This window comes from Leucoraja erinacea, chromosome 16, assembly GCF_028641065.1.
Source record: "Leucoraja erinacea ecotype New England chromosome 16, Leri_hhj_1, whole genome shotgun sequence".
NCBI lineage: Eukaryota > Metazoa > Chordata > Chondrichthyes > Rajiformes > Rajidae > Leucoraja > Leucoraja erinaceus.
The window spans coordinates 25,058,064-25,069,453 of record NC_073392.1 but is presented as its reverse complement, the minus strand read 5'-3'; the positions used below and the strand labels follow the sequence as shown (position 1 = coordinate 25,069,453).

Below are 11,390 nucleotides of genomic sequence, written 5' to 3'. Positions count from 1 at the left end.
ACGCAGCATCTCTGCGGAACATGGTCAGGATCGTTCTTCAGACTTCAACTTAAATCGTCGCCTATTCATTCTCCAGAGATGTTGCCCGACCCACTGAGTTACTACAGGACTTTTGTGTCTTTTATTCTGAACCTTCATCTGGTCTTTTCTTTTATTCCCTTAAAAAACCCTTTTTTTATATTCTGAACCTGCATCTGCACCATTACATCAATGACCCCATGGTCGTCCCTGGCCAGGACCTGCCCCAAGAGCAGTGGACAACCCTCAACCGCTTGAGAACAGGTGTCGGACGCTATGGAGTAGCGATGAAGAGGTGGGGCCTTGTGCACAGCGCCTCCTATGACCCAACACAGACAGTGGAGCACATTGTCACCAGTTGCTCCAAACACCGGCCACCGAATGGTGAACGAGGTCTGATTGACCTGGACGATGACACGTTGGCCTGGCTCGCCACAACGGAGCTGCAGGTCTAAAAGACATACAACAGAAGAAGAAGAACCTGCATCTGCAGTTCCTCGTGTCTATATTGAGTACAGAAGTTGAGTACAGTCACGTTGCAGCTGTACATGGCGTTGGTAAGGCCACATTTGGAGCACTGTAGATGCAGTGCATTCTGAAAGGATTCAGACCCCTTTATCCACATTTTGTTACGTTACAGCCTTATTCTAAAATGGATCAAATTCATTTTTTTAATCATCAATCTACACACAATACCTCATAATATAAAACCAAAAACAGGTGTTTAGAAATTTTTGCAAATTAATTAAAAAGAAATAACTGTAATATCACATTTACATAAGTATTCAGACCATTTGCTGTGACACTCAAAATTGAGCTTCGGTTCATCCCGTTTCCATTGATTATCCTTGAGATGTTTCTACAACTTGATTGGAGTCCACCAGTGGTAAATTAAATTGATTGTACATGATTTGGAAAGGCACACACCTGTCTATATAAGGTCCCGCAGTTGACAGTGCATGTCAGAGCAAAACCCAAGCCATGAAGACGAAGGAATTGTCCGTAGACCCCCGAGACTGGATTGTGTCGAGACACAGATCTGGGGAAGGGTATAAAACAATTTGTGCAGCATTGCGGGTCCCGAAGAGCACAGTGGCCTCCGTCATTAAATGGAAGAACTTTGAAACCACCACGAATCTTCATAGAGCCCGCCAAACTGAACAATCGGGGGAGAAGGGCCTTGGTCAGGGAGGTGACCAAGAATGCAATGGTCACTCTGACAGAGCTCCAGAGTTCCTCTGTGGAGATGGGAGAAACTTCCAGAAGGACAACTATATCTTCAGCACTCCACTGATCAGGCCTTTATGGTAGAGTGGCCAGACGGAAACCACTCCTCAGTAATAGGCACATGTCAGCTCGCTTGGAGTTTGCGAAAAGGCACCTGAACAAGATGCTCTGGTCTGATGAAACCAAGATTGAACTCTCTGGCCTGAATGCCAAGTGTCACATCTGGAGGAAACCAGGCACCGCTCATCACCTGGCCAATACTATACCTCCGGTGAAGCATGGTGGTGGCAGCATCATGCTGTGGGAATGTTTTTCAGCGGCAGGAACTGGGAGACTAGTCAGGATCGAGGGAAAGATGAACAGAGCAAAGTACAGAGAGATCCTTGATGAAAAACTGCTCCAGAACGTTCTGGACCTCAGACTGGGGCAGAGGTTCAACGGGACAACGACCCTAAGCACACAGCCAAGACAATGCAGAAGTGGCTTTGTGACAAGTCTGTGAATGCCCTTGAGTGGCCCAGCCAAAGCCCGGACTTGAACCCAATCGATTATCTCTGGAGGGACCTGAAAATAGCTGTGCATCGACGATCCCCATCCAACCTGACAGAGCTTGAGAGGATCTGCAGAGAAGAATGGGAGAAATCACCCAAATACAGGTGAGCCAAGCTTGTAGCGTCATACCCAAGAAGACTTGAGGCTGTAATCGCTGCCAAAGGTGCCTCAACAAAGTACTGTGAAGGGTCTGAATACTTATGTAAATGTGATATTTCAGTTACTTATTTTTAATTACTTTGCAAAAATTTCTAAACACCTGTTTTCGCTTTATATTATGGGATTTTGTGTGTAGATTTATAATTTAAAAAAAAAAAATCGAATCCATTTTAGAATAAGGCTGTAACGTAACAAAATGTGGAAAAAGTGAAGGTGTCCGAATACTTTCTGAATGCACTGTGGACACAAAGTGCTGGAGTAACTCAGCAGGTCAGGCAGCATCTCTGGAGAAAAAAACATGGGTGGCGTTTCAGGTCGAAACCCTTCTTCAGAAGAGTGTACAGTTCTGATCATACTGCTATGGGAAGGATATTAAACTGTAGAAGGTGCAAAAAAGATTTGAGGATGTTACTGGAAGTTACAAGGAGGCTAGTTAGGCTTGGACATGTATCCTGTGGATCATAGGGAAACTGAGGGGTCACCTTATAGAGGATTATAATATTGAGGAGCATAGATAGGATGGATGGTCACAGTCTTTATCCCCCCCCCCCACCCCAAGGTAGAGCCTAAAGGGCACAGGTTTAATGTGAGGGGGGGGGGGGGGAGAGATTTAGAAGGGACCCGAGGGGCAACTTTTTCACTGAGGGTGATGGGTTTATGGAACAAGCTGCCAGAGGAGGTGGTTGAGGGAGATACTGTAACAACATTTAAAAGACATTTGGACAGGAAAGTGGATAGGAGAGTATGGATGGAGATGGGCCTGTATTAGGTAAGTGGGACTGGCTTGGCTAGGCAACTTTGTCAGCACATTATCCTCAGGGGACAGTTAAAAAACGTCATTCCATCAATGTCCAGTACATCTTTCTAACCCTGCCTCTGTCATGGAGGCATATAAAACAGACACCCAGGGGCAATAACACAAATCAACAAACTACTGCAGAACTCAGTCGGTCAGGCAGCATCTGTGGAGGCAAACAATGGTGATCTTGCTTCAGGAGTGAGAGTGTAGAGGGAAGATAAGCAGTATACATAAGTGAGAGGGAGGGGAGAGGTGGGGGCTGGTGATGGGTGAATGATGGGCAGGTATAACCAAGTGGGAGGAGAAATGAGTTTTAGTAATGAGGGAAGGATGGGTGGAAAAGGTGAATACCTGGAGAGGCAGATGGGAGTTAGAAAGGAACACAAGGTGGGGAGGCGGCAGGGGGTGCATTACCTTACCCCTCCATCCTGGTTCGATTAGCCCATCATCGATCTCTATAACTGGTGCACTACAATGCTGAGAACTATAGTTTAAGGAACTGACATATTACAATGCTGGGAACTATATTCTGCACTCTGCATCTTCCCCTTTGTTCTATTTATTGTACTTGAGTTTCCCTTGATTGTATTTGTGTACAATGTTAACTGATCTTTCTGGATAACGTGTAACACTGTACCTCGGCACAGGTGGCAATAATAAACCTGAACCTATCTCCCCCACTGGTTTCACCTGTGTGCCACCACCCTCTCACCTCTACATACCTGCTATCATTCCTTCACACTTTCAGTCTTGAGGCAGGAAACAATGACCGTTCCTCTGCCTGCAGATGCTGCCTGGCCCGTTGAGTTCCTCCAGCACTTTTGCTGTTTTGCTCCAGACACCTGCCCCTGCAGCCTGGTGAATCCAAAGAGAGGTAATGATCCGCTCTTGGTACGGCACAGGTTTAGTTCATCGCCCTGCTTCATGTAGGAAACAAACTTCACTCTGAGCAAGAGTAACTCGGACTCCATGGAATCAAATGATTTGATAGCGTGGGAAAGGACTTCCTATGCTCGGGATAATCGGCCCTTTGGTAAACCAACCAATGTCACTCCTGGGGGTTTCAATCCCCGCTGCCCATGCCCTGCCGTGGAGGGGGGGTAGGGTGAGATTGAACCTGTACTGTGTCTACCTGTGGTGCTCACCTGTCTGGCAGCTGGAACCAGCCTCCCCCCACGCTGCTCTCTGCTACTCCTGGGATTAAATGAAACCCCATGCCCCATGTTCACTCACACACTGGCCCTCAACTTAAAACCCAGGGCTAACCTTCGAAACACCCAAATTCCATGATAAAGAGACATTGCAAAAAACATTCAAAATATTGGCACAGATTTTCTTTTTAAAAACACTCATCCAATTTGCCGGCAGTTATTTCATAATTCACAGTGATTTTGTTCAAAATGCAGCTGAATTGCAGACTGTAAAAGCACAAATAATTATTAAATTCCTTAAACCGCTAGTCTTGATTAATACAGTGACAGATACAACAGTCAGACAGCTACAGACACTAAAATGCTCAGCGATGCAACAAATATAATTCCTGTTCAGTTTCATTAACACATTTAAACGTTCAGAGTTTGTATTCAAGGGGCAACCAGGTAAGAACTGATGTCCGGGGACTGCCTCATCCATATTTTTGCGCGTTGAACCATTGGCACGATTACCGACTTTGGCTTTAACGAATTGTTGCTGAAACTTTCACCGATGGATGGGAAGACACAGTTGAAAACCTTGAAACCAGGAATGGCCGTTGGTTTCAGGGACGTTAGTGTCCATGATACTGTGGTGACAGGTTCCACCCGTCACACAGCCACTCATCGGAGACTTGCCGCATTACGTTGAACAGTCACTCCAGTGCTCAGCCTGAACACACACACACGGGCGGGGGGGGGGGTTGTGGTATTTTACTTTGAGGGTCACCACTGACACTCAGGCACGGTGCCACATTAAATGGCTACCGAGTGCCACGCTGACATTCCAGCTAGATACACCCTCCACAATAAGCCTTGGGCAAAACACAAATTGCTGGAGGAACTCGGCTGGGGAGGGAATGGACAGGCAACATTTCGGGGTGGGACCCTTCTTCAGACTGATCAGGAGCTTTGCATCACAACCTAATGAAACTCCCTCCGCAAAGGCTGCCTGGCCCGCTGAGTTCCTCCAGCACTGTGCATTTTGCTCAAGACTCCAGCATCTGCAGTTCCTTGCGCCTCTAATACTGCGTTCTATATATCGTGCATCAAATCTGGACCTTTGCCGAGAGAGGCCGCCTGCGTTGCAATCAACACCAGGCATGTCAAACCATACCAACAAAGTGCTGTTGAAAGGAAGTGCACTCTGAGCTAAAGACACTCCAAGCACTGCATTCATCATTTATAACACTGCATTGTAAATCTATTTAAACTCACTAATTCCTGCTCTGTTCCTCTCTGCCTCGTGTTTCGTGGGGCGTCAGGTCACATACTTTGCATTTACTTCCACTGCCTGTGACAAACAGAAGCAGATCTTAGCAGGAATGTGAGTGAGCTTGAACAATGAAACAGTCACTAGGATGAACTACAGCTCAGTCAGAGGTAGGTTATAAAGCAGCATATTAGAGGGGAATGAGGAAGAAAGAGGGCAGTAGAATTTAGGGAGGGTATTGCAATGGCGCAGCAGGTAGCACTGCTGCCTCACAGCACCAGAGATCTGGATTCAATCCTGACTATGGGTGCTGTCTGTACGGAGTTTGTACGTTCTCCCTGTGACCACATGGGTTTCCTCCCACACTCCAAAGACTTGCGTGTTTGTAGGTTAATTGGCCTCTGTAAATTGTCCCTAGTGTGTAGGATAGAACTAGTGTATAGGTGATCGCTGGTCAGCATGGACTCAATAAGCTAAGGAACCTGTTTCCACGCTGTATCACTAAACTAAACTAAGACCCGGGTTCGATCCAGACCTTGGGTGCTGTTTGTGTGTGTGGAGTTTGCACATGCAACATCCCAAAGACATGCGGGTTTGTACGTTAATTGGTCCTCTGCAAATTGCCCCTAGTGTATAAGGAGTGGTTGAAAAAGTGGAATAATATAGAACTAGTGTGAACGGATGATGGATGGTCAGCGTGGACTCGGTGGGCTGGACGGTGTATTCCCATGCTATATCTTTCAATCAATCAAACGTTCCACCCACCGATCATGTAAAATATATACCCAGGGGAAATGCTCATGAAAGGATCTGGCTCCTTAACCATTCCCTACACTTGGCCAACACCAACACACACCAGTGATATGGAAAAAGCTGTTGGAGGAGGTAGTTGAGGCAGGTGCATTTAGAAGACATTTGGTTAGGTACATTGTTCGGAAAGATTTAGAAATATTTGGGCCAAATGCAGGTATAGCTTAGATGGGGCATCTTGGTTAGCATGGATAAAATGGTCCGAAAGGCCCGTTTCTGAGCTGTACGACTATGTGTCGGGTAACAAGTCAACAAAGCGTGAATGATAAGGGGAAAATAAGATGCAAAGTGCTGGAGTAACTCATTGGGTCAGGCAACATCTCTGGAGGAAATGGATAGGTGATGTTGCAGGTCCGGGCCGTGCTTCAGATTGATCCAAATCATCGCCTATCCATGTTCTCCAGAGATGCTGCCTGACCCAATGAGTTACTCCAGCACTTTGTGCGTTTTTTTGGGTAAAGAATCATCTGCAGTACCTTGTGCCGCTGCAAATGACAGGGAGTCAGTCTCGACATTCTAAGTAATCTGACACAAACTCACTCGGCTATTTGTTCCTCCTCCACACCAGCCCGTTCTCCCCCCACACTGGAAGGTGAACAGCAGCGGGTTTAACGGTTTGGACATCTTGTTGAAAGGACATAGGGGAGGGGCTGAGGAGACCTGTGCTTGGAGGGTGGTGAGGCTGGAGATGTAGTCGGGTCCGTGGTGGTAGCTTACCTCTCTGAAACAGACCCTTCGACCTGATGGCCTTTTGCAAATAATCCTGTCAGCCTCACGGTCACTGCTTACGACAAAGCACCAGACTGGACAGACACCAAGTGCTGGAGTAACTCAACGGACCAGGCAGCATCTCTAGAGAATATAGATGGGCGACGTTTCAGATCAGGACCCTTCTTCAGACCCATGAAACATCACCTATCCACATTTTCCAGATGCCGCCTGACCTGCTGAGTTCCTCCAGCACATTGTGACTTTTCTTGGTAAATCAGCATCTGCAGTACATTGTTTCAACAAAACACTAGGCTGCCTCGACCACAGCCTGGGGTACCTGCCCAGATCCGGATCAAAAAGGGCGGGCAAGGTTATCTGGTTATCTATGTTTCTGTTCCTTATTTCAACAGGAATATGTAAATGTTTTAGCTGGCTTTATGTAACTAGGTTAAAATACTGTTCTAAGGCATAAGAACACTTCTGCGATTAAAGGTAGCCCAGATTAGATTCTCAGAATCTGAAAGCATTTGAAGGCTCGGCCATTATCTGAAGGTTAGACATTCGGAACCTTTTTCCCAGGATGAAAATGTCAAATACTAGCGGGCATAACCATAAGGTGAGAGGGGCCGGTTTCATAGGAGATGTGCGGAGCAAGTGTTTTTTTTATGTCGAGGGTGGTAGGTGCCTGGAATGTGTTGCCAGGGGTGGTGGTGAAAGCATATACAACAGTGGAGTTCAGGAGACTTTTGGACAGGCACATGGATATGCAGGGAATTGATCACGTGCAGGCAGACGAGTTGATCTTGGCATCGTGTTTGGCACAGACATTATGGGCTGAAGGGCCTGTGGCTGTGCTGTCCTACGGTCTATACCAGCCCACGGGTTCTTTGGTATTTGTCTGGAAGCTGCCTCTTTCACCTGAGCACGTGGCCACTGTTATTCAGTGAGAGTGTCGAGGACTAAGGTTGTTAGGGGAGGAAGTGGACATGGCTGACGATGCAGGGCTGCTTGAATAGGACAATGCAGTGTGCCAACGGCAAGCAATGGGCTGCCTGGTGTAATCTGGCGGCTGTTTCACGTTAGGGACTGGCAGGCACACCACGTATCATGGGCTGGAACCGAGGTACAGGAGCCCTGAGGATGAGCCAGACAGTTGCCCCTCCGCTTAGCTCACCCTGACTGGAAGGCCACACGTACTGACTGCAGCAGCCTCCCGGCGGCAGGCAATCTGTGCCCACTTGTGGCAGGGTCTGTAACCCAGCCACTCGCTACGGGATGGATCTATCCAATGCTCATCTAACGTCCCCTGCAGTCCTACCTCCTCAACCCCAAAAATAATCGTTACCCCTATCCTGTCCTGCAAAACCAGAACTCCTCCCAGGGCGGCAGTGATCACAGCTTGCCTGGACAGTTTTAGTGACAGAGGGATGTTTTCCCTCTAGTCTTCCCCAGACAGAGACCCACACGAAGGCTTCACAGACAGCAGGTTGGACAGGAAACTCATCTCCAGTCCATCCGGTGATTCCTGCCCCCCAGAGCTTGACGTGACTCTGCCAGGTAGAGCCACAGCACAGCAAACAATCATTCCCAAAGAGTCACAAACTACCGAGCCCCAAGGGTACTCAATGTAAACTTGTCCTAGGGAAGAGGTGAAAGGAGATGTGTTGAAAGCAACAGAGGTACTAGCCTGTACACGTCTACGAGGAATGCTCACAGCCACTCTGCTCTGATGTGATCATCACACAGTCCACGGGGGAATGGAGACTATCGGGGAGACCGGGGACGAAACTAAACTACCCAGTACCACCTCATGTTTTATATTGCACTCGCTGGGAATTGCACCCCCCGCCCAAGCAGAGTGGAGTAATGCCAGCACTCAAAGCACTGGAACGGTCTTCCCCGTTTAAAGCAAGATCCACTTTAAATCCGAGGATTGAATCCACCATATTGCTGGAGGTTTATTTAAGGAGATGACCCTGAGACCCCCTTCTAAGCCAGCTACCGGCTCCAAATGGTGGCTCATATCCCGAGGCCGGGTATGAATATACCTACACAGTTGGAGGCCCTTTAGCCCTGTAGACGTAGGCAAGGGTTTTGTCACTGCTGCCCCTGAAACCCTGTCCACTTTCTATGAAGCACCAGAAATGTAAACTGCAGAATCCTTCAGGGCAAGGAGTAGAGTGGCTGGCAGACCACAATCTCACTAGCTCGACGGGGCAGAGGTTCCCCACCTGGTAAAGTAGGGAGCAGCACTAACTGGGGGCAGAGTGAGACGGGGAACGCACGTAGACGTACGGCTACGTGAACCAATGACATCTGATTGTGTCCCACTGATGCCCAATTCCAGATGTCACATGTGCTTAATTGTCATCCACTGGTGCACGTATCCAGATGTTCCAAAGCCTGAATCATTGCTCAACCGACCTCTGTATGCAGATGTTGCACACCCTAAGTCATTGTCTAACTGGTGCCCGTTTTCAGATGCTGCATGTTCTGCTGTTACCCATTGGTGCACATATCCAGATGTTCCATGTCCCATTGGTGCACATGTCCAGATGTTGCTGATCTTGTCCTTGCACCACTGACACAAGTCTCCAGATGTTCCAGGCCAAAATCACTGCCCCCAAAATGTGGCCCCAGATGTTGCAGGTACAGAGATGTTACCCCACCTACGCCCCTTTCCAGATGTTCCACATCCCAAGTCATTCGTTTCCAGATGTTGCAGGTCCTGAGTCATTGCCCCGATGACAGGTCTTTCCAGATGTGGTAGGTATAGGCTCCTGCCCCTACCGAGGAGCGGGCCCAGGTGTTGCCGTCCCAGAGATGGCAGCTCAAAGGCAGGGCCGGTGCGTGCTGAGTGGCGGCGAGGTCGTGGCGCCGAGCCGGGGGCTATGTTGGGTAGGTGATGGGCTTGATCTCCACCACGGGCGACAGGTTGACCCTCAGGATCCTCTGGGCCTTCCTGCGCACCTCCTCGTCCGACGACGGCTCGTCCACCTTGATGACCTTGGAGCGGAGTAGCTGCAGCCTCCGGGCCGTCTCCTCCTCCTCTTCCTCCGGGTTCAACTCCCGGGATCCGGCCTCCTGCTGACTCAGCCTGCGGGCCCCGGTCCTGCGCTCGGGGTAGCGGTGCTGCACCCGGCACGGCACGGCTCGCAGCCTGACCCCCGGGGCCGGGGGCCGGAGCCAGCCTCGCCGATGTGGGAGCTTGGCGTCGGCCGGCGGTTTCTGGTGTCGGGGCCGGGGCTCGGGCCGGGTGTGGGCGCTGCAGGCCGGCGGCACCTGGCATGTGCTGGACGTGTAGCCGTACACATCCTGGCTGCGGAGCACCGTGGGCAGGCAGCCCTCGTCACGCAGCCCCTGCACCATGTTCAGCAGCTGCCGCTGCGAGTCGCCCCGGCACTCGGGAGCCAACACCGCCAGCGCGTCCCGCAGCGCCCGGGGACCCACCACCGCCACCCGGGACCAGGCCTGCACCGCCGGCCCTTCCGGGGCCGCAGCCATCCGGCAAGGCCGGGGCCTGGGGATATATTATGCCTTGGGCTTGGCACCTGGAGATGGCCCTGAGGCCCGGCCCTGGAGCCTGGGACTCAGTCCGGGGTTCGGGCCGGCGGCGCGGCTCTGGGACCGGGGCCTGACGCAGGCCGCACGGCCACGCGTCTCTACTGCCTCTGGGCTCGGGCGCCTGCCTCCGCCCTGGGAACGGTCAACAACTCGAGGCCGAGGCTTCGCGGCCTTCACCCTGCGCCGGCCGGAAACAGTTGCCAGGGTCCGCCCCTCCCACGCGTCACGTCCGGTTCTTACGTCACTGGGGGCGGGGCTTAGAGTATGACTGTTGTTGCCAATTTACAAAGTCCATGTGGGGCTAAAATGTAGCCAATACTTGAGCAGCCCCTTCAGATAGTTGAACAGGGGCTGCAACCTCTCACACTGCACGTACACATGAAACACGGTCTCTTCCTCGCCGCAGAAGTGACAGGCGGCTGGCGAGTCCGTGAACCGGCTCAAGTATCTGTTACAGGCCACAGCCATGTGCAACACTCCCCACCCCAGGTCCCCGATGTAAAGGGGGAGGACTCCCCTATAGAGAGACCTCCACTGGGGACCACTCCCGCCGTCAGATGGTAACACGGACCGCCAGGGCGTGTCCACATGGAAGACAAGGGCGAGGAAGTGCAGAGTGTGCAGGAGCAGCCTGTACAGTACCCGCCTCTCAGCGTCACGGAACGGCACGCTGGGCATCTCGGAGAGGAGGATCATGTTGCCTGGGGCCGGCTCTGGGGAAGGGACCCTGTGTGCCCTCCTGGAGGCAGCGACCCTGGCGGAAAAAGTACGTTGCCAGCGCGTGCCATCTAGGAGGACGTTCGGAATACACATACCTCCACAGGGTCCTGAGACCGAGAGCCGACTCCTGGGTACGGAACGCAAACCAGCGACTGACCGCCCTCCTCCAATGGGAGACTCAGAACCCCAGCATAGACCCAATGATTCCTCTCTCCCCAGAAGTAGTTCACCAACCTCATCTGGATCATGGTGACAAATAAAGAGGGCGGGACCAGAGTGGGCAGCCGGTACCCCAACATAGAGACCACCAGCTGGTTTATGACCAATGCTCTCCCCCGGTAAGAGAGCACGCCAAGGAGGCCTGACCAACGCCCCAGCCGGGTGACCACATTCGCCTCTGGCTCCTGCCAGTTCACCGGCCAAGCCC

At 51.0% G+C, this 11,390-nt stretch overlaps 1 protein-coding gene across 1 annotated transcript; it reads right to left on the bottom strand.

Annotated features, from left to right (window-relative positions):
• Positions 1–4,067: 4,067 nt before the first annotated feature.
• On the bottom strand, positions 4,068–10,474 carry LOC129704661 (coiled-coil domain-containing protein 71-like). Its single transcript, XM_055647937.1, has one exon. The coding sequence runs from the start codon at positions 10,181–10,183 to the stop codon at positions 9,569–9,571; it is 615 nt and encodes a 204-aa protein (XP_055503912.1). The 5' UTR covers positions 10,184–10,474; the 3' UTR covers positions 4,068–9,568.
• Positions 10,475–11,390: the final 916 nt, after the last annotated feature.